The sequence below is a fragment of the Erythrolamprus reginae genome, chromosome 7, assembly GCF_031021105.1.
Source record: "Erythrolamprus reginae isolate rEryReg1 chromosome 7, rEryReg1.hap1, whole genome shotgun sequence".
Lineage (NCBI taxonomy): Eukaryota > Metazoa > Chordata > Lepidosauria > Squamata > Dipsadidae > Erythrolamprus > Erythrolamprus reginae.
In genome coordinates, this window is record NC_091956.1 from 21,700,867 (window position 1) to 21,724,706 (window position 23,840).

The 23,840-nt window shown below is 41.1% G+C and overlaps 1 protein-coding gene across 1 annotated transcript in view; it reads left to right on the top strand.

Moving 5' to 3' along the window:
• Positions 1 to 23,840, top strand: part of KDR (kinase insert domain receptor) — an 88,624-nt gene that overhangs the window by 51,578 nt on the left and 13,206 nt on the right. The window contains exons 11-21 of the mRNA XM_070757140.1: positions 415 to 538; positions 3,594 to 3,702; positions 5,672 to 6,016; positions 8,296 to 8,442; positions 10,820 to 10,951; positions 14,443 to 14,549; positions 16,058 to 16,193; positions 18,113 to 18,217; positions 19,772 to 19,885; positions 21,431 to 21,519; positions 23,040 to 23,184. Of these exons, the coding sequence (XP_070613241.1) occupies positions 415 to 538; positions 3,594 to 3,702; positions 5,672 to 6,016; positions 8,296 to 8,442; positions 10,820 to 10,951; positions 14,443 to 14,549; positions 16,058 to 16,193; positions 18,113 to 18,217; positions 19,772 to 19,885; positions 21,431 to 21,519; positions 23,040 to 23,184 (1,553 nt within the window). The remainder of the gene's footprint in view (positions 1 to 414; positions 539 to 3,593; positions 3,703 to 5,671; positions 6,017 to 8,295; positions 8,443 to 10,819; positions 10,952 to 14,442; positions 14,550 to 16,057; positions 16,194 to 18,112; positions 18,218 to 19,771; positions 19,886 to 21,430; positions 21,520 to 23,039; positions 23,185 to 23,840) is intronic.

A 23,840-nucleotide genomic window follows, 5' to 3' on the forward strand; every position in this document is an offset into this window, starting at 1 on the left:
TCCTTGTGTGTCCAATCACACTTGGCCAATAAAATTCTATTCTATTCTATTCATAATGCTCCACAATAAATATTGCAGGAAAAAAATGTAGTTTGCCACCTCCTGTCCCAAGGTGTGTGTGTTTTTTCAAGAGGCAACTGGACTTTCTGGTTTTTCTTCGAAGATATTTTGCTTTTCATCCAAGAAGCTTCTTCACTTCTCATCCAAGCAACGGAACATCTTCAAAGAAAAACCAGAAAGTCCAGCTGCCCCTTGAAAAATTAAGAAAGCACCTTTGGGAAAACCATGACCTGGATGACTGAGAATCTCCATAGATATTTGCCACTTGCTATTAACAATTGTGCTACTTTTTTGGTGATAATTTTGTTAGCAAAGCATCCAAGTGTAAGATGAAATTTCTTTGATTTTTCTCAGCCAAGCTGGATTGGGGAATAATCCGTATGCGTGTAAGAAATGGAAAACTATAGCAGACCGAAGAGGTGGCAATCAGATTGAGATCTTAAAAGATCAATTTGTTGCTATTGCTGGGAGAATGAAGGTGAGACACTGATTTCTTATTTGCTGTTTGCAAAGCTGGTGGAAAGTTGGACGGTAGAATTTAACTTGCTACATTGCAAGTCTCGCTGGACTTAAACAAAATGCCATATAAGTAAAGAACTGTATGCATAAAACAGAAAATGACATAATCCAGTGACTGAAAACTGAGAAATGATTATAAATTCTTCCTAGGCTCACCTGCTGGTCTTCGTTATCTTTTAGCCCCAGTAATTTAGTGGTAAAATAGATCTGATAGCATAATGCATCAAATTAAATAAAACTTGGCAGGTATTTTTTTTTTTACCATTATTAATCATCCCTAACATTTATTATCATAAATAAATGCATTGAAATGCTAATTTAAAAGGTAAATTTTAAAAGATTCGAAACTGAGCAGATGAGTTTAGTTGGAAAAGGCTATTTTTGGAGATTTTTTAATATGATATGAGAAACAATATAGAAACGATGATAATGATAACAGTCATATGAGTGTTTACTTGGCCACATAAGATAATGGTTTTTCTCCAATATGTATACAGTTTCGTTTATAGCTTAAGGCTGCAATTTTAAGCAACTGTCAAGCCAGTGCAGAAATTGGTGATAAATTAACGGCTTGCCACACTATCTATAGAAGTTCTGATGTTTATGGGAGCTTGGGAGGGGTGATTTTCACGAGGGAACAGATGCAGCCACAAGGCCATCCTATGCCCACTCACCTGGGCGGAAGCAGAAGGAGGATTTACCATGCTGGCACAATCTGAGTGGGCAACATGACAGGTTTGTGGGTGGAGGACAAGGGATGTGAACTTTCAACTGGGTGGGGAACTCAGATTCAGGTTTCCCAGTGTAGGTGCCAGGATGGCTCCGGCAATAAAAAGTAACCTTGAGGAGTACTTTGATTTGGACTCTGATTTAGTTTATCGATTGATTGATTGATTGATTGATTGTATTTATATGCTGCTCACTCCAAAACAGACTCAGAGCAGCTAACAACAGTCATAAATATAATACAGTGTTCCCTCGACTTTTGCGGGGGATGCGTTCCAAGACCGTCCGCGAAAGTTTAATTTCCGCAAAGTAGAGATGCGGAAGTAAATACACTATTTTTGGCTCTGAACAGTATCACAAGCCTTCCCTTAACACTTTAAACCCCTAAATTACAATTTCCCATTCCCTTAGCAACCATTTAGATTATTACTCACCATGTTTATTTATTAAAGTTTATTTAAAAAATATTTATTAAAGGCGGACGAAAGTTTGGCGATGACATATGACATCATCGGGTGGGAAAAATCATGGTATAGGGGGAAAAACCGCAAAGTATTTTTTAATTAATATTTTTGAAAAACCGTGGTATAGACTTTTCGCGAAATTTGAACCCGCGAAAATCGAGGGAACACTGTAGTAGTAAAAAGAGCGATAAAAATACAACAATCAAATCTACAATACAATTGTATTGGATGCTTGGATGCTACCTGGAACCTTGACGGCAATCTTATTTCATATTTACTGCCTCTATTTGTCTTACGTTTCTTAGGCCAATGAATCAATACTTAGCAGAAAATTCATTCTGAACTCAAGAGGTCTAAGGTTTACATATGTCGGGGTTATTAATATTAAATATAATATATAAAATTAAAATAATAAATTAAAATTAAAATAAATTAAAATTAAAATTAAAATTAAAATTAAAATTAAAATTAAAATTAAAATTAAAATTAAAATTAAAATTAAAATTAAAATTAAAATTAAAATTAAAATTAAAATTAAAATTAAAATTAAAATTAAAATTAAAATTAAAATTAAAATTAAAATTAAAATTAAAATTAAAATTAAAATTAAAATTAAAATTAAAATTAAAATTAAAATTTGGACTTGTATGCCGCCCCTCTCCGAAAGACTTTGGGCGGCTCATAGAACACAATACAAAAATAATATGTGTACAAATCTAATAATTAAAAACTATAAGTTAAAATCCCATTACATTAAAAAGCAGTCAATAACTCAATCACATCCACACATAACATTTAATGGTCAGAAAAGGGGGGCATGATCTAACTGCCCCACACCTGGTGACATAGATGGGTCTTGAGGCTCTTGCGAAAGGTGAGGAGGGTGGGAGCAGTGCAAATTGTCCACATTGTTGTTATGGACAACAATAAGCTCCCTATTGAGAGAATTTACGAATGATCAACAGTTTTACAGTACTTCTAATATGTAGTAGGAGATACTGAATAAGATTAATGCATATGTGGAATTAAATTTAGAATTGTTGGGGATATTAATGGTGTTAATGATCTTTAATTGATTGGAAATATAAAATGCTTAGAAGTATTTTTTTTAATTGATTGAAATTATAGAATATTTAAAAGTATTAACATGCAAGTAAGTAATATGGATAAGTATTAATTGGTTAAATGTTATATGGGTTGAAAATAATTTTAAAAATTGGGATTAGTTAAATGTAATATTTAGAGGGGGAAGAAGTCTGAAATTTGCTTGTGTTTATTTGTTTTCTTTTGTTTTTAATTTTTTGTTAACGTCTGATTGGTTATATAGGGTTTTCTTAGCTTATAGAAAAATGAATAAAGAAAGGAAGGAGGCACTATGGCATAATGTTTAATAAGTTAAAAATATCATTGGTGTTATACTTTTGAAGGAACATTAGGAAGGGAATTTAATTAAAAGATAATGTATGTAACTGGATGACAAAATTAGAATTTTTTTTTGCAAATTTCTTTGGTGATTGATATTAGTTACTAACAAAATACTGCATTTTATTCATGAAAACTAGATGGTATACTGTATTGTTTGAATGTATGTTGAGAGAAAAAAAATTAAAAAATACCCACAAAAACCCATTTTGCTTCTATCCATCCCAGAGGGTACTCAACTTACCATCTAAATTCCAGATGCCAATACATCCAACAAAGGTGGATTGTGTTGAAGTAGAAGCAATAGCTTTGGCTAAACTAACACAATGACATGTTCCATTGACCTGTTTTGCAAAAAAACAGTTCAAAAATACTTAAACCACTTGACTTGTTTTCTTGTAGACAGTGAGCAGCCTCACCATTCAAGCCGCAAATGTGTCCACCTTGTACAGATGTGTAGCGAGTAATAAAGCTGGAGAAAGTGAAAGAATCATCTCCTTTCATGTAACTAGTAAGTTTTGCTTTCCGAACCCATCTATCACATGTTGGTTATTTGTGCATATTTCCCAAACAAACCTAAAAGGCCGAGTTTGCTGGGATTGAGGAACCATCCCAGTCTGTTTTGATGGATTCAAAATGGGAAAAATATTTCAGATTTTGGAGTGGTTGCAGCGGTGGGTTGCTACTGGTACGAACTGGTAGCAGCGGGGGTGGGAAGCTCCCCCTAGATGCTTCTGCGCATGTCCAGAAGCATTGCATACAAACTGGTAGTGACAGGATTTGCAACCCATTACTCAGTGGGTGTTTCAGAACTTGAAACTGACGACTGGTGTCAAATGTCCAGCTTATTGGATCTTTCCTTAAAAACTTTCTCAAAAGTTTTAGCTTCACCCAGTCTGGACTGAAAGAATGTTCTTTGGAGGCTCTGGTCATCCTTGAAGCAGCGAGTAGAGAGTCCACTCATCCCCAATAGTGATGGGCGAACTGATCCGCACAATTTGGGTCCATACTGAATTTTGCGGTGTTCGGTATGCCGAACACGAACCAAATTTTTTTTGAAACTTCGGGCAAAGTTCGGGGTCGTGTTCGGCATTCAGAGCTTTGCCGTCACCACCAGGTTGATAAGAATGCCAAGGTGATCACTTCCTGGATTCCATGGAATCCAGGATGTGATCACCTTGGCGTCCATAGCAACCTGCCGGTGATGTCAAAGCTCCGCCCTGGAATCTCTTTGTGGGAGGGATTCCTCGTTTGGGTTCGAGTTCGGGTTCGGTTCGGGTTCAGCTGAATTTTGCGTAAAGTTCATCCAAACTTGCCGAACTCGAACACCGTTGGGTTCACCCATCACTAATCCCCAACACTTCCAGGAGAAGCTATGATCACAGTCACAATTGCTTGATCAAAAACCGTCGCCCTTTTTCATACACGTAAAAAGGGTGGAGACTTTGTCTGAATGGTTTGCATGAGCTGTGGGTGGAGCGGTGCTTAGAGTGCAATATTGCATGCTAATTCTGCTGCCTGCCAGTTGTCTGCAGTTTGATTCTCATTGGCTCAAGGTTGACCCAGGCTTTCATCCTTCCGAGGTTGGTAAAATGAGGACTCCAGATTGTTGGGGGCAATATGCCGAATCTGTAAAACCGCTTGCAGTGGTTCTCAACCTTTGTAATGCTGTTTTCTCAACAGAGCTTTAGGCTGATTGGCAGGAAAGTCACCACTGATTGGTCGGATTGTAAAGATATGTTCCAAGATGCCAGAATAGAAGTTTTAGTTCCTAACACCATGGGAAATTTGTCTTTTCCCATGGTCTTAGGTGACATCTGTGAAATGGTCTCCTCTTCAACTCCTAAAGGAGTCCTGACCCCCAGGATGAGAACCACTGGTAGAGAGAGGGCTATAAGTGTAAAGCCCTGGGAAACGGTATATACTGCAAGTGCTATCATTGTTGCTATTGTAGATATTTTCCTGTGAAGTGCCCTTGAAGAGATCTCAGAATATTTCAAAAGCTTATCAAGCATTATTCTCTCTTGGGCCGTGAGAGGCAATGGCTCCCTGATCATTTACTTTAGATCAGGGGTGTCAAACTCAATTTCATTGAGGGCTGCATCAGGATTGTGTTTGGCCTCGAGATGGGGTGGGTGTGGCCAGATTTTAAGTGTAGCCAGCTCAACATCACTTGTGCTGGTCTGCCTGTGGCAGCCTGAGCACTCTGCCAGCCAAAACAGGCTCCCGAGCTCTGTTTTTGACTGCAACAGCCTCCTGAAACCCTTTGCCAGTGAAAACAGAGCTTGCGAGGGTCAGCTGCGGCCCTCATGGGCTCTGTTTTTGCTGGCAGAGGCACCTCCATGATCTGGTTCTTTGCTGCTTCCAGGGTGGCCCCATGGGCCAGATCCTATCATCTCAGGGCTCAGATCTGGCCCCGGGGCTTTGAGTTTGACACCCCTGCTTTAGATCCTTTCTGATCATTTTTCTTTTATTCCCAGGAGGACTTGAGATCAGCGTTCAGCCTCAAGGCCAGCCTACTGAGAAGCACAACGTAACCTTGCAATGCACCGCAGGCAAGCACAGCTTTGAAAGCCTCACCTGGTTTAAATTCAGCCCTCGGGTTTCAAGGACTCGCCTGGATCGAATGCCTATGCCTGTGTGCAAGAATTTGGAGGCCCTCCAGAAACTGAACGGCACCAGCATAAATGCCAATAGGGAGACCGTTACCCTGAGTCTCTTTCTCCACAATATCACCCTCCAAGATAGTGGGGAGTATGTGTGCATCGCTGTGGATAGAAAGAGCAAAACTCGACACTGCCTTGTCAAACATCTCGCTGTTCATGGTAAGCCCAATGCTGTATGGGGAAATTTTTATTCAGTATGTTTCTCACCCAAATTGAATCCATCAGACGATAGGCAAAAAAAATATCGGGTTCACCCATGTTTCTATGAATGTTCCTAACTTTAACTTTAGTGTCCCTCTTAAATGCCCCATGGCAGGGACCGCATTTTTCATAGTATTTTTCCTTCCTTCCTTCCTTCCTTCCTTCCTTCCTTCCTTCCTTCCTTTCTTTCTTTCTTTCTTTCTTTCTTCCTTCCTTCCTTCCTTCCTTCCCTCCCTCCTTACTTCCTTCCTTCTTTCATTTCTTTCTTTCTTTCTTTCTTTCTTTCTTTCTTCCTTTCTTTCTTCGATTTTTGTGCCACCCTTCTCCTTAGACTCAGGGCAGCTTACAACATATTAGTAATAGCACTTTTTAACAGAGCCAGCATATTGCCCCCAGAATCCAGGTCCTCATTTTACCCACCTCGGAAGGATGGAAGGCTGAGTCAATAAGATGCACTGGAATATAAGATGCACCTTAGTTTTGGGGGACGAAAATAGGGGAAAAAATAATCTTCCTACCAGGTATTCATCTGGCTAGTCCTTAGTGTGGTCAGCTTCAGCACATTGTTTTATTCCCTGGTTAGGGCTTTTAAAAAAACTTTATTAACTTTATTCAGAGGGAGTAGCAATGAAAACAAGACTGCAAGCAGGGAAGATCGTTAGCATCTTGTCAGGGCTGAAAAAATTTTTTTTGGAGGGAATAGCAATGAAAACAAGCCTTCAAAGAGAGAACTGGAAAAAAATTTCAAAGTAGCAATGAAAAAATCCTGCAAACCGGGAAAACCATTAGCACCTTGTTAGGGCTGGGAGAAAAGCTCTGAAAAAGCTACATTTGGAGTATAAGATGCACCCAAATTTTCAGCCTCTTTTAGAGGGAGAAAATTTGTATCTTATATCCTGAAAAATAGCATAATTTTATTGGTAGACAAAGACTCTATATAGAGGTCACGGGAAACATTTAATTTTATCCAATGACAAGCTTGGAAATGACCCCATAATTTTCATGTGTTTCCTAGCCTCCAAATGACAGGAAGTTGTGTTGTCAGTTTTGGCTGTCATTGTTTAAGGAGGTCACCTTAGATCAATTTAACACTTAAGGAGTGATCGTCATGCAAAGCAAGAAAAGAAAGCGGAAAAGGCAGCATACCAAAAGAAATATATTTAACATTGTTCTCAAAGCGTGTCTTTTTGTGCAGTATAAAAAATTGATTTACAGTGTAGAACATTGGTTTGGTTGCACAACTTTGTGGGGCCAAAGACTGCATTGGAATCCTGAATAATGTGCAAGAGACGACACTACAGTAGTGGATGGAGCTAGAGCAAAAAATACATTTGATTTCATTTAAAGCAGCAGGGTCAAACTCAAGGCCTTGGCCTAGATCCGACCCACTGGGTGCTTAGATATGGCCCATCGTACACTCCTGGTTATGGAAAGGACTGGTCTGTAGTATGTCTGCCAGCAAAAATGGAGCTCTGGAGGGCCACTTGCAGGACTCCCAGCTCCGTTTCTAATAGCTGAGGGCTGCAGGATGCCATCATGGCTTACAATGGAGCTTGGGTGAGCCATGCACAGCCTCCCCGAGCTCTGCAAAGGGCTGCAGGAGGCAGTCACGGCTTAAAATGAATCCTGGGTGGGCCACACATGGCCTCCCTGATCTCCATTTTTGCTGGCAGAGGACTGCAGGAGGCCACTACGGCTTTAAAAAAAGCTTGGGTGGGCCATGCACAGCTTCCTTGAGGTCTGTTTTAACCGGCAGAGGGCTGCAGGATGCTATCGCGGCTTAAAACAGAGCCTTGGCTGGCTACGCACAGCCTCCCCAAGCTCTGTTTTTGCTGGCAGAGGACTGCAGGAGGCCATTTTGGTAAAAAATGGAGTCCTGATGACTGATGTCGAGCTGCCCATGTCCCCTGGCCACATACCCTGCTCCCCTGACCCACTGAGGTCAAACACAACCCTGAAATGTTTAACCATTAAACTCGATCAAATTTATCTAGGGGCCACATTCACATCTTCCAGAGAATTCAGTTGTGCTTCTGAACTAAATTAACTGACACAAACAAATCCCGTGCATTTATCCTGGAACATTTTGTGCTCATTCTGCAATTTTAAGAAAGAACTTTTAGCAAGGCTACTAACCATTGTGTTCCTCCCATTGATTATAAGTTGTGTTCAGGTTTACCTTTCTAGAGGGGCATTTTTCAGGACCATCTCTTAAGATCTGTATTTCTTTCGAACAGAACCAGTGGCACCCGCAATTATGGGACACCCTCAGAATCAGACCACGAACATCGGCGAAACCATAGAGGTTGTTTGCACAGCAAGTGGAATTCCTTCCCCACGCATTGCTTGGTTTAAAAACAATAATTCTCTTGTTGAAGATTCAGGTGAGAAAGTTCTCCTCTATCCAATTGCTTAGGTTAAATTGCCTGCTGATGTTGCAGTCCCCAATGTATTGCTTATCTAATTCAAGAAATAGAATTATCCAAGAAATACTTTTTCTATGATGTCTCTTAAATGCTCCTATCAGTTCTTATTGATTATTCAGTGAACAAAACTGTGATTCCATTGGACAGTACTTTCTGTCCTTTTGTCTGAAATCTGCCACCTGTCCTGCCAACACAATTCGGCCATGACAACCAACACAATTCGGCCATGACAAATGGTAGTACAGTGGGACCTCTACTTAAGAACTTAATTCATTCCGTGACCAGGTTCTCAAGTAGAAAAGTTTGTAAGTAGAAGCAATTTTTCCATACGAATCAATGTAAAAGCAAATAATGCGTGTAAACCCACTAGGAAAGAAATAAAGCTCAGAATTTTGGTGGGAGGAGGAGGAGGAAGAGGAGGAGGACAGTCACTGCCAAAGGAAGAAGGTGAGGTGAGGGGAATCAAAAAAATACAAAAATTAGTGCCATACTGTGGACGTGGCTTGTTGTGTGGATGTGGCTTGATGGTCATGTGACTGGGTAGGAGTGGCTTGCTGGCCATGTGACCAGGTGAGAGTAGCTTGACAATCATGTGACCGGGGGTGGCTTAAAGGTCATTTGTCTAGGTGGGTGTGGCTTACTGACCAAGATAGGTTTTCAAATAGGTGCTTGGACTCCTTCAGTTGATTAAGTCACATTATTTGAATAGCCACAAAAAGAACAAATGATTATTTGTTGAGGAGCATAGTAATATTTTAAGGTTTTTGTACTGAACCCACAAAGTTCAGTATGATAACAGATTAGGCAAGTAGCTCGGTTTTCTTTAATTGCTTTAAAAATTCAGTTCTAGATAATGATGAAAATGATTAAAGCATTTATGGGTAAAACATACTATTTAATAATTTCCTATTTTAAAAGTAATTAAGGATCGTACTAAGGCAGTGATTTTCAACCTTTTGTGAGCCGCGGCACATTTTTTACATTTATGAAACCCTGGGGCACATTGAGCGGGGGGAGGGTGGGGGGCTAAAAAAAGTTTGGACAATAAAATTCTCTCTTTCTCTCTTCCTCCCTTTCGCTCTATTTCTCTCTCCCTCTCTCTTTCTCTAACTTCTTTCTTTCTCCATCCCTTTCTTTCTCTTCCTTCCTTCCTCTCTTTTTTGCTCTTTCTCTCTCCCTACCTCCCTCTATGTCTTTCTCTCTCTCTCCTTCCCTCCCTTTCTCTCTATTGCTTTCTTTCTTTCTCTTTCTCTTTCTTGTTTCTTTCTCTTGTTCTCTCTGTCTCTCTTGCTTTCTCTCTCTCTCTTGTTCTCTTTCTCTCTCTTTTTTTCTCTCTCTTGCTTTCTTTCTCTCTCTCTCTTGCTTTCTTTCTCTCTCTTGCTTTCTTTCTCTCTCTGAGCTTCGCGGCACACCTGACCATGTCTCACGGCACACTAGTGTGCCACGGCACACTGGTTGAAAAACACTGTACTAAGGTACTAGGGAAGGAAGGACAATAAAAAACTATTAAGTATTCAAAAATAGCGCATGAACTTACTACTCGCACTGCGTTCCCCTCCTCCATTATCATGACCATAGTATGTCACAGGAGTATACACAGTACATCCCCCACATTTTGTAAATTTATTTTTCACATGGCAACACTGAAGAAATGACACTTGGCTACAATATAAAGTAGTGTGCATACAGCTTGTATAACAGTGTAAATGTGCTGTCCCCTCAAAATAACACAACACACAGCCATTAATATCTATTAATATATATTGTATATATGTCTTAGGGCTGAACCTCATCACAAAAAAATCAAGTCTGGAGTTTAATCTAGACAAGCTTGGGTTCAGATAAATGCTACATCCAGTTCCGTAGTTCAGTTGTTCAAAAGTAATAAATAATTTGTAATGTGGAGTTTTAGAATGCTCTCGTTTGGGGTTATGTCAAAAGACTTTCTTTCTTTCTTTCTTTCTTTCTTTCTTTCTTTCTTTCTTTCTTTCCTCCCTCCCTCCCTCCCTCCCTCACTCACTCACTCACTCACTCACGCACTCATTCATTCATTCATTCATTCATTCATTCATTCATTCATTCATTCATTCATGGCGGCTTACAACATGTTAACAATAGCACTTTTTAACAGAGCCAGTTTATTGCCCTTACAATCCGGGTCCTCATTTTACAAACCTTGGAAGGATGGAAGGCTGAGTCAACCTTGAGCTGGTGATGAGATTTGAACTGCTGACCTACAGATCTACAGTCACCTTCAGTGGCCTGCAGTACAGCACTCTACCTGCTGCTCCACCCCGGCTCATATATTTGTACTTCTTGTTGTCTCTGTTACAAGGTATTGTCCTGAAAGATGGGAACCAACGGCTCACCATAAGAAGAGTGAGAAAGGAAGATGAAGGACTTTATATGTGCCATGCCTGCAATGTCCTAGGCTGTACAAAGGCAGCTGCATTTTTTGAAGTGGAAGGTTGGTAGCACTATGCATTTCCAGGGTGATGTTGGAATGTCTTACGGTCGTTCCTCCTTGGACTTGCATTAATCTCTGTTGGTTAACTCCTTAGAATTGTGTTAATGCAATTAATGCAAGTCCAGGTTCTACTAGATTAATTGATAGTGAAATAAAAACAGAGCCGGAGAGAAGCTTGCCAAATCTGGGGCCATGCGGGAAGCCCAAAAGCTGGATGGCAGCCACAGGAAAAATGCCAAAATCTAAATGGAAGAGGAAAACCTTGGAATTTAAGAGGGATGTGGATTCTACTGCCAGGCACAAAAGACCAAATTCACACATGAAGGTTCAATAAAACTGATTTATGGCTAAAGGTTTATGCATAAGAATCTTCTCGACTGATGTTTGGCACCTGCTTGGAGCGAGAAGAAGTAGAAGTTAGATTTAGTTCTGTTGGGCAGTGTAGGGATTTTCACTCTTCACAGGTTCTGCCAAAAGGATCGATCGATCGATAGATAGATAGATAGATAGATAGATAGATAGATAGATAGATAGATAGATAGATAGGATAGATAGATAGATAGATAGATAGATAGATACATAGATACATAGATACATAGATACATAGATACATAGATAGAAAAAGAGAGCGAGAGAGCTACACACACACTAAGAGACAGACAGACAGACAGACAGGCTGATTGACTCAGAAATTATCTAAATGTAGTAAATGTAGTAATTCTGAGTCAATAAGTCTGTCGGTTTGTCTGTCTCTTTCTCTCAGTGTGTGTGTGTAGCTCTCTCTCTTGCTCTCTCACTCTCTCCCATCTATCTATCTATCTATCTATCTATCTATCTATCTATCTATCTATCTATCTATCTATCTATCTATCTATCCATCCATCCATCCATCCATCCATCCATCCATCCACCCACCCACCCACCCACCCACCCACCCACCCACCTACCTACCTACCTACCTACCTACCTATCTGGCAGAACCTGTGAAGAGTAAAAATCCCTACACTGCCAATGACAGAACTAAGTCTAAATTCCTCTTCTTCTAACTCAAAGCAAGTGCCAACTATTGAGAAGATTCGTATACATAAACTTTTAGCAATAAATCAGTTTTTTTATTTATCAGTCCAACACCTGCTCAAGCAGGAGACCCTATACCAGTGATGGTGAACCTTTGTCATGAGCCACATCTGAGGGCACACGAGGCATTGGTCTATGTCAGCTCCACCACACATGCATGCGCTGGCCAGCTGATTTCCACCCTTCTTTTCAACCGTTTCCACTCTCACCAGACATCAGGAGGCTTCCTGAAGCCTGCTGATGGTGAAAAAGGGCCCAATGGGCAAACCAGAAGTTCATTTGCAAACTTCTGGTTGGCCCGGTTGGCTATTTTTCACCATTCCCAGGCTTCAGGTGTACACAGAGGCCTGTGCGCATGTGCAGGGGGCAGTGAGGGGGGGAGGTTGTGCACATGCGTGGGAGGAGAACATGGGTCTGGGAAATCATGTGCACAGTGGTGGGCAGCACCCAGTGTGCCCAGGTGCGCGGCTCCAACAGGTCAGCTGTGCCCAGGTGCGTGGCTTCGGTAGGTCGGCAGCCGTGCACAGAGCAACCGGCGAGATTTGGATGATTTTGCCTCTTTTCCCCCCTGCGCAATTGTGGAAACAAATAGGCAAAAATCGCTCAAATCTCACATGCGTGAGCATCCTTGAGCGAGCAAGATTTGGGTGATTTTTGCTGCTTTTTTGCTTCCACACATAAAGGGGAAAAATTGCCCAAATCTTGCGCAGGGATGCTCTCGCGCACAAAATCTGGGTGATCTTTGCCTCTTTCTTTGCTTCCACATATGCAGTAAATGCACAGAAGCCAAATCGCGAGTGAGTGTGAGTGCAAGGAGATGAACAACACGTCACTGCATGTGTGTGCTAGCATGCACGCACACCCTTTTGACACCCGAGTCAAAAGAGGTTCTCCATCCCTGCCCTATACCATTTCAGACAAATGCTTGTCCAATCTCTTCTTAAAAACATCCAGTGTTGGAGCACATGGCAATGCAAATATTATATGGTACCTTTCTTCAACTTATTAAAGCAGCTACATCTTTCTTGAGATTGCAAAAGGTCCTGCAACTAACATATGGTGCCAGGAAAAGATACAGCTGTTTGAAAGCATTTCAGATGAGTCAACTACTCATGCCTCTGCGTGCTGCAAAACACTGTTCTGGTACTGAATGCCTAGCCCTGTGATTTCATGTTAATGTTTAAATATCAATATACTATTTCCCTATACCATTTTTCAAAAGTACTGCTTCAGTGTCCCGAGTTGTTGTTTTTTTAAAAAAAGACAAGCACGTCAGAGTTACATCCTGTTATTCTTACAGTGCCCAGCCTGGAGTGGATGTGTTTTGCTAAGCAACTTCTATTGTTGGATGAAAAATGTCTGTAAATAATCCTTTGTGCAAATATAACACCAGTTATTTAACAAATAAGTTTTGTTTTTTCAGAATCTAGCATGTTTTTTTTCCTTTTTTTAATGGAAACAACCAACGGTTTATTCTTTGCCTCTCTCCCTCCCTTCCCCACTTTCTCCCTTTGTCTCTGTATATATCACCCTCCCTCTTTGTTTCTCTCTCTGTCTCTCTGTCTTGCTCTCTCTCTCTCTCTCTCTCTCTCTCTCTGTGATTCCTCCCTCCCTCTCTCTCTCCATTTGTCTATCTGTCTCTCCCTTCCTGTCTCCCCTTGTTTCCGTCTCTCTGTTTCTGTCTTGTCTCTCTCTGTGATCTCCCTCTCCCTCCCTCTCTCTTTTTCTCTGACTGTCAGTCTCTCTCTCTGTGTGTGTGATCTTCCTCCCTCCCTCTCTCAATCTCCCTTTTCATCTTTCTCTCTCTCTCTGTGCGTGGAAGAAAAAAATTGACAAAAATCACCAAAATCTGTGTGCACATCCTCACACAACATTTGGCTTCCAGTGCATGCAGAAAAGTTGAATCTCATGCCATATATATATGTATATATGAAATTATAGGTTAATTTACTAATGGTAAAAAGCATGTACCAATTTATATAATGAAATAGAATATAAGTGTGTGTGTGTGTGTGTGTGTGACATGTTTTTTTTGCTGAATTTGAAAATTAAGGGAGACTAGGAGAGATCTATTTCGGCCTTGTTCTGGCCTCATCAGCTAGCCATATCCTTACTGGGATTTGATCCTGGGGCCTCTTATCCTAGTTTCCCTTAATTTTAAATAGCCAGCAAAAATATGTGATACATATGTGTGTGTGTATATATATCACACGTTTTTGCTGAATTTTTAAAATTAAAATGTATGTACATTAGTAAATTAATCTATAATTTCATATATACTTAAATATATGAGTGTGTGTGTATGTGTGTGTGTGTGTGTATGTGTATACACACACACACATATGTGTATCTAAATAAGTATATATAGGCTTTTTTTTCTTCATTTATCAATGAATCATTTTTTTTTTTTTCAGGGACTGATGAGAAAACAAACCTTGAGCTCATTATTCTTGTTGGAACTGCGATCATCGCTATGTTCTTCTGGGTGCTCCTCGTAATCATTCTCCGGACTGTTAAACGGGTAATGAAACCAACTCTCTCCACTGTTGGCATTAATCTTGCATAACAAATGAAACCTGATGGGCTTCCTTTTGTCTGTTTTTCTGCTTTGTCTGGAAAGCAACAAAGGCTTCCCACCCACCACCCTCTTTTGGGGGCATCACATTCCTGTAGAACAGTGGTCCCCAATGTGTTTTCCACCAGGGACCAGTTTCAGCAAGACAATTTTTCTATGGCCCAGTGGGGGCGGAAAGGGGCGTGGTTGGGGGCGGGATTAAGCATGAGGGTGCTGGTCCTCCCCGCCCCTCTTTCCCACCATCGTCCCGTGGCCAGCAGAACCTGCCTCCCAAGCCCTCTTGCCCAGCGGGAGCTAAGCGCTGGAGAGAGGGGGTCAGGCTGGCCCTCCTGCCTCCCCCCAGCCAAAAACGCAAAAGCGCCCCGTGGCAGAAGCCAAAAGAGGCTTGAGCCTCTCGGTCCTTCCCGCCCCTCTGTCCCATCCATCGTCCTGTAGCCGGCAGAACCTGCCTCCCGAGGCCTCTTGCCCGGCGGGAGGCGAAGCGCTGGAGGGAGGGGGTGGCGGCATGAGGGCCGGCAGCTGCTGACTCCACGGACCGGTGCAACATGCCCCGCGGCCCGGTACTGGTCCGCGGCCCGGTGGTTGGGGACCCCTGCTGTAGAACATTGAAGGCATCCAAATATTTTGCTTTTAATTGGTGGGGGGAGAGAGAGAGTGGGAGAGGAAGAGAGAGAAGGAGAGAGAGGGAGAGGGAGGGAGGAGGGAGGAAGGGAGAGAGAGGGGGGATAGAGAGGGAGGGAGGGAGAAAGAGAGGGAGAGAAAGAGAGGGAGAGGGAGGGAAGGAGGGAGAGAGAGAGAGAAGAAGAAGACAGAGAGGGAGAGGGAGGGAAGGAGACAGGGAGGGAGGGAGAGAGAGAGAGAGAGAGAGGCATTTTTTTCCAGCTATTAATAAAGCAAATTCCTAAGGATAGTTGATGGCTACATGCCTCATGGAGTAGTTATGGGAAATGCTGTAAAATTCTTACATTTCTGGAAAGAAAGGAAAAGAAAACTTCAGGTCTTAGCAATGCTAGCAAACGTGAGAGAGGGCAGATGACTCAATACAGGCAGTCCTCGAGTTATAACAGTTCACTTAGTGGGGCAAGAGCACTAGGCTCTAGGCCCAATTGTGGGGTCAACCTGTAATTAGAAACATAGAAACATAGAAGTCTGACAGCAGAAAAAGACCTCCTGGTCCATCTAGTCTGCCCTTATACTATTTTCTGTATTTTATCTTAGGATGGATATATGTTTATCCCAGGCATGTTTAAATTCAGTTACTGTGGATTTATCTACCACGTCTGCTGGAAGTTTGTTCCAAGGATCTACTACTCTTTCAGTAAAATAATATTTTCTCATGTTGCTTTTGATCTTTCCCCCAACTAACTTCAGATTGTTTACGGAGAAGGGCAGCCCAGAAATCCTAATAATAAATAAGCCAAAGCTATTATTGTTGATGTTATGTTTCTTTCCAGGCCAATGGAGGAGAACTAAAAACTGGCTACCTGTCTATCATCATGGATCCTGATGAAGTACCTATGGACGAGCAGTGTGAACGTCTCTCTTACGATGCCAATAAGTGGGAATTCCCCCGGGATAGGCTGAAACTAGGTATGCCAGGACACTTAGAAAGCTTATCCTATTTGTGCTTGGAGTCTTCACTGGGAAAATGCAGAGCCATATCAGAAGGCACGCGAGACATTGCCGGAGGAGGAGGAGGAGGATTTGCTTCTCATCCAAGAAGCTTCATCAGTTGTAACTGGTCCAGTTGTCTCCTCCTCCACCTCCTCTTCCTCTTCTTCCTCTTCCTCTTCTTCCATCTTCTTCCTCCTTCTTTCCTCCTCCTCCTCCTCTTCCTCCATCTTCTTATTCCCCTTCCCTTCCTCCTCTTCCTCCTCCTTCTTTTTCCTTCTCTTCTATCTTCTTCCTTCTCCTCCTCCATCTTCCCTTTCTTCCTCTGGTTCCTCTTCTTCCCCTCCCCCTCCTCCTCTTTCTCCTCCTTCTTCCTTTTCCTCCTCTTCATTCTCCTCTTCTTCTCTTTCCCCCCTTCCTGATCCTCCTTCTTCTTTTTCCTTCTTCTCCTCCTCCTTCCTGACCCTCCTCCTCCTCTTGCTCCTGCTGCTCCTTCTCAGAGAAAACATAGTTGCCTTTTGAAAAAGACAACTATGATCTGGATGACTGAGAATGTCCATAGACTAGGATAAGGGAAATGATTAGGATATTTGTAGCTCCCATTTTGCTTCAGCTACAAATGCACTCGGGGGTCAAGTAACCCCAGTGTCAGTTCCCCAATGCCTATTGGCTAACCTCACAGGAATGATAAAATGTTAGGATCAAAATCGTATCAAATATTAATACTGCTTTATAAATCATCAGTAAAACCATGCCTGGAAGTTTTGGTTACGACCATAGTTCCCTCTAAGCTGAGCAGTGAGCAATCGCTCACTTAAAAATCATCATCAACTCAGAGTTTTCCAAACCTGCCCAGAAGCCGAGAGGGAAAGAGTGAGAGGGAAGGAGAGAGAGAGGAAGAGAGAGAAACAGATAGAAAAAAGAGAGGAAGGAAAAGAGAAAGAAAAAGAATGGGAGTAAGGAAGAGAGAAAGAAAATCAAAATCTAGTTTGAAACTAGCTCAACTATTTAAGTGGCATTTTGATATTGATAGAGTTGCCCTATTATGAGCTCACTGTTATAGACACACAGTACAGTATTTTATTTTGAAATTCTCTGAGGCAAAACAGGGTGGGTTTTTTATTTGTTTGTTTGTTTGTTTATTTATTTATTATTTCTGTGCCGCCCAGTCCCAAAGGGACTGCCGCTCAGACACTATACTTTCCCCCCCCCAAAAAAAAAAAAATTAGAGGGAACACTGGTTACAACATTACAAAAAAGAGGTTGAGACTTTGGAAAAAGTGCAAAGAAGAGCAACTAAGACGATTAAAGGTCAGGAGACAAAAACATATAAGGAACAATTGCGGGTCTGGAGACAAGAAGAATTAGGGGCGACATGATAGCAGTCTTGCAGTATTTGAGGGGCCGCCAGAAAGAAGAAGGGGTCAAAATATTTTCCAGAAGACAAAACAAGAAACTCATCAAAGAGAGTAGCGAGCTGGATTTCAGGAGAAACTTACTCACAGTTAGAACAGCCGGGAGTGAGGGTGGGCTGTTAGAAGACCTCCAAGGTTCCTTCCATCTCTATTCTGATTGATTGATTGATTGAAGCTAAAGAATAGTAGTCTAGTTAAGGCAAAGCACTGAGCTTTTATTATCGCTTGCCTGAGTCCTCTGCATTGAGCATTCTTCCTTTGACTTGTAGACCTCTATAAAATAATCTTATATATTCAGAAATAATACAGACTTACTGTATACCAACATTTCCACATTGCCCAGATGACCAACTAGGATAGCATTCTCAGATTCATTCCTTCTTGCACATTGGTTTTGGGTTTTTTTTAACAGAAGAGGTAAATTTCTTTCCTGCCATTTGGGGATAAATATCCCTTTCCCCCCTCTTTTTCCTACATATCCAGGAAAGCCACTTGGTCGAGGAGCGTTTGGTCAAGTGATCGAAGCTGATGCATTTGGAATTGACAAAACAACCACTTGTAGCACTGTGGCAGTCAAAATGCTTAAAGGTAAGAATCAAGAATCTACATTCGCCTAGCAAGGAAGTGATTATAAGCAAACCTAAAAAAACTACACCGATTATTTATTTATTCATTCATTCATTCATTCATTCATTCATTCATTCATTCATTTATTGGATTTGTATGCCACTCCTCTCCATAGACTCGAGGCGGCTAACAACAATAATAAAAACAGCATGTAAATCCAATACTACAACAACTAATTGTTGTAGATTAGAAGATTAAAACTTTTGGATGAGGAGAATTGTTAATTAATTAACAAATTAATTAACAAATTAATTAACAAATTAATTAACAAATTAATTAAAAAATTAATTAACAAATTAATTAACAAATTAATTAACAAATTAATTAACAAATTAATTAACAAATTAATTAACAAATTAATTAACAAACAAATTAATTAACTAATTAACTAATTAATTAATTAATTCCATTTTTATGCTGCCCTTCTCCTTAGACTCAGGGCGGCTTACAACATGTTAGCAATAGCACTTTTTAACAGAGCCAGCATATTTTCCCCACAATACAGGTCCTCATTTTACCCACCTCGGACGGATGGAAGGCTGAGTCAAGCTTGAGCCGGTGATGAGATTTGAACTGCTGACCTACAGATCTACAGTCAGCTTCACTGGCCTGCAGTACAGCACTGTACCTGCTGCGCCATCCCGGCTCCCCTTATACTGCATTTAATTAATTTTAGGGTCAAAAGAGGTTCAATTGCTTTATTCTTTCGTTCAGACAATTGTCTGTATTTACCAAAAGACAGGTAATATACACATTAACAGTATTAATGGAGTAGAGTAGAGTAGGTTAGGGTAGGGTAGGGTAGGGTAGAGTAGAGTAGAGTAGAGTAGAGTAGAGTAGAGTAGAGTAGGATAGGATAGGATAGGATAGGATAGAATTGAATTCTTTATTGGCCAAGTATGATTGGACACACAAATAATTTGTCCTTGGTGCATATGCTCTTAGTTTACATAACAGAATTTGTCAAGAATCATGAGGTACAAAAATTTACTTTAAGTTTGTATCTATTGTGTACTCATGTATCATACTGAGATAGTCATTGACAGATAGTACATTGTAGCAGATAATTTTGTGTGCTACACTTAGGTTAGATCAAAGACAGCATAGTTCCAATCTTATGTTGCTACAAAGAAGCTTGATAGACCTGATGGATTTAGTAATTCTTCCCCGCTTTTGGAACGGAAGTTGGCAGCTCAGCTAATTGAAGCCCTTCGGATAAATTGCGACTACAATCTATAGAATTCAGTTTATTAAAAAGAACCATGGTGGTGCGATGGTTAGAATGCAGGCTAACTCACTGCTCACTCCAAGAGTTCGATTCTGAACTGCTCAAGGTTGGCTCAGCCTTCCATCCTTCCATGGTCAGTAAAATGAGGACCCAGATTGTTGGGGGTGATATGCTGACTCTGTAAACCGCTTAGAGAGGACTGTAAAGCACTGTAAAGCAGCATATAAGTCTACATGCTATTGCTATTCCTATTATTGCTATTGCTTGTGTGCTTTTTTGTTTTTCAGAGGGTGCAACCCACAGTGAACACCGGGCCCTGATGTCAGAACTTAAAATTCTTATTCATATTGGCCATCATCTCAATGTAGTCAACCTACTTGGAGCTTGCACAAAACCCGGAGGTCAGTGTTGCTACTTAAGAACATCTCTGATGTATGTTGCATTAACTGATTTTCAGTGATGGGCTCCTACGGGAATGGTCAGGAACGCAGTTCCGGTAGCAAAATTTGGAGCTCCACCCCAAAGCTCCCAATTTGCACTGAAAGATGTTGAAAGAAATTGCATAAGTCACGCCCACAGCATGGTAGTAAAAATTTGGGTAGCCCATCACTGCTGATTTTTCTCTGAACAGATGGATGAATGAATGGATTGATGTAAAAACTCACATCGTAGACTTCTCTTGGAGTTTAGCAATGAAGAAAAAAATAAGACACAAAACTAAGCAGAAATATTTAACAGAGAATTAGTCAATGGGGAAGATTGATGACTGCTTACCATATTTTGCAGAGTATAAGATGCACCTTCCCTCCTTCCCAAAAAGAGGATGGAAATGTTGGTTGTCTTATACACCAAATGCAGCCATTTTTGCCATCCTAAAGCCCTTTCTCCCATCTGCAGAGAGCTCTTGGGTGCTGTTTTTCACAAAATGGGGCCATTTTTGCCACCACCCCCAGCACCCAGGAGCTCCCTGCTGGCTTCCCAAACCATGCAAAACACGGACTGGTTTTTTTTTTTTGCAAAACTGGGGCTGTTTTTGCCTTCTAATTACCCCATCTAGCATGATTGGAGGAGGAATTCTGGGAGTTGAAGTCCACTAGTCTTAAGGCTGTCAAGTTTGAAGACCCTTGGGCAAGGGTCTTCAAACTTGGCAAGTTTAAGACTTGTGGACTTCAACTCCCATTCCTGAGCTAGCATGACTGGAGGAGGAATTCTGGGAGTTGAAGTCCACAAGTCTTAAAGCTGTCCAGTTTGAAATTTGTAAAAAGTGTACGTGGTTGTAAAAAGTGTACAGGTTGTAAAAGGTATTCTGCTACACTGGTATTTTATTAAATAATACATTACTACACCATTTGGTTCAGAATACTTTTTTCCTTGTTTTCCACCTTTAAAATCTAGATGCGTCTTACACTCCAGTGTGTCTTATGCTCCAGAAAACATGGTAATATTTTTGAGTCTTCCTAACTGAAGCAGAGGTGTATTCCTGCTGGTCCAGACTGGTTCTATAGAACCAGTAGCAGGAATTTCCTCCAGCTGGCCAAATTGGCAGCAATGGCCAGCTGGACATGTCCCATAACAGCTTTCTCGTGGTGCTGTGGGCACTGCCATCTTGTTGTTCACTTCTGCGCATGTGCAGAAGCTGGGTTTTTAGCGCATGTAATGCAGGTGCACCCACGTAATGCTTAAGGAAGCAAACTAGCAGCGAGGTAAGTCAGAACCCACCATCTGAAGGCTTCTAAGATTCTGTCTGATGATGGTTGACCTACTTAACCTTAAACATGCTTTGGTTTGTTTTCCTGAGTCCCATGGAATTGGACTTCATAGAAGTATAATAATAATAATAATAATAATAATAATAATAATAATAATAATAATAATAATAATAATAATAATAATAATAATAAATTAAATTCACGATCTGCCCTTTTTTCTCCCTGTCCTTTCTTCAGGTCCACTCATGGTGATTGTGGAATACTGCAAGTTTGGAAATTTGTCTGTCTACTTAAGGAGCAAGCGAAATGATTTTGTTCCATACAAGGTGAGGTTTCAGAACCTTGGAGAGCCATTCACTGTATTCCTGATTAGATTTGTTGGAACATTGTGTGATATGGAGGTTAAGCTAGTGGGACAAGAATAGAAGATTCTAGTCAGCCATCAGCCACAGATATTCCACGGATGACTTGGTGGCCACCATTCTTTTCTTTCTTTCTTTCTTTCTTTCTTTCTTTCTTTCTTTCTTCCTTCTTTCTTTCTTTCTTCCTTCCTTCCATCCTCCCTCCCTCCCTTTCTTTTTTATTTAACTAACTAATTATCTAGCTAACTAGCCAGCTAGCTAGCTAAGTAAGTAAGTAACTAACTAACTAACTTACTAACTTACTAACTAACTAACTAACTAACTAACTAACTAACTAACTAACTAACTAACTAACTAACTAACTAACTAACTAACTAACTCAGCTCCAGTATGTATGTGTGCACTAGCCAGCTAATTTTCAGCCATTTTGTCCTCCAAACACTTCAGGGAGGTACAAAAATCCCCCAACAGACAAACTGGAAGTTCGTAAAAATGCACTTCCAATTTGCCATTGTGCTGTCAGAGAAGCTTCCTGAAGCCCCACAGTGCAAAAAACAGCACAACGGTAAATCGGAAGTATGTTTTCTCGAACTTCCAGTTTGCCCATTTGGGCAGTTTTTTCACCTACTAGACTTCAGAAAGGCCTATGAGCATGCACGAGGAGGGAGGGGGAAGGGGTATAGGCACGTACATGCATGCTAGCACACCCACTCACACCCCTTTTGGCATGCAAACCAAAATAGGTTCGCCATCACTGACATAGATGAACCAGTGATGTGGAATCTTTGCATGTGTGAAGCAAATACAGTGGTACTTCTACTTACAAACTTAATTCGCTCCATGACCAGGTTCTTAAGTAGAAAAGTTTGTAAGAAGAAGCAATTTTCCCCATAGGAATCAATGTAAAAGCAAATAATGCATGCGATTGGGGAAACTACAGGGAGGGTGGAAGCCCTGTTTCCTCCCAGGAGATTCCTAGAGAGGCCCCATGGAGGCTTCTCCTCACCTTTTCTGGCTGTGTTTCCTCCCAGGAGATTCCTAGAGAGGCCCCATGGAGGCTCCTCCCCAATTTTTCCTGCCCTGTTTCCTCCCAGATTTCTAGAGAGGCCCCATGGAGTCTTCTCCCTGCCTTTTTCCGACCCTGTTTCCTCCCAGGAGATTCCTAGAGAGGCTTCTCCCCGCCTTTTTCGGTTAGAGTTTGGGAGGCTCGGGTTTGTAAGTGGAAAATGGTTCTTGAGAAGAGGCAAAAAAATCTTGAACACCCGGTGCTTATCTAGAAAAGTTTGTAAGTAGAGGTGTTCTTAGGTAGAGATACCACTGTGCTCTCTTTTTCGCCACATTTTCTTGCCTTTTCTATTATACAGCTTCCATTATTTACCACCAACTAAAACTGTGGGGGTTGTACCCTCCTTTTTCTTGCCGTCACAGAGAAAGTACAAATTTGATGGCCCTCATTTTTTCTTTCTTTGTTTTAACCACCATAGACCAATAATATCAGATCTGGACGAACCCACAGTGATTTCTCTGCGGATCTAAAGAAACGCTTGGATAGCATTGCAAGCAGCCAGAGCTCAGCAAGTTCAGGTTTTGGCGAGGAGCGATCCCTAAGTGACGTGGAAGAAGGCGAAAGTGAGATTTGCCATCATCTTTTAAGCCAGTGGTTCTCAACCTGGGCGTCAGGACCCCTTTTGAGGGTCAAATGACCGTTTCATAGGGGTTGCCTTAAACCATGGGAAAAGACAAATTTCCCATGGTGTTAGGAACTAAATCTTCTAGTCTGGCGCTTTGGAACATATTTTTACAATCTGACCAATCAGGCGTTTACAGTGGGGCTGTCCCTCTGATCTTCCTGCCAATCAGCTTAAAGCTCTGTTGGGAGACTTGGCACTAGACTTATGGTTGGGGGTCACCACAACATGAGGAACTGTATTAAGGAGTCGCGGCATTAGAAAGGTTGAGAACCACTGTGTTAAGTAAATGTTACGACTGAAGTTGAAATGAATAATAAAATATATGAAATAAAATCCTCTGTACCCCCAAATAATTTGAAGAAATCAAGAATCAATTTCTGTGAGGAAAAGAAAACCTTCAAGGGTGAATTAGTAAGGTTGTTAATATTAATTGGCATTTTTTAGCTTCACCATTCATGGTCAGATGTTCCCCAGGTGTTCATTCTCATTAACCCACAATGAGTTTTTTCCTAAGGAAAAAAGGTATCTGTCAACTAAGACAAGGACATTTCCCATGAAAGATATTCCATCCTGTTAATTCAGCTATGGATGGGC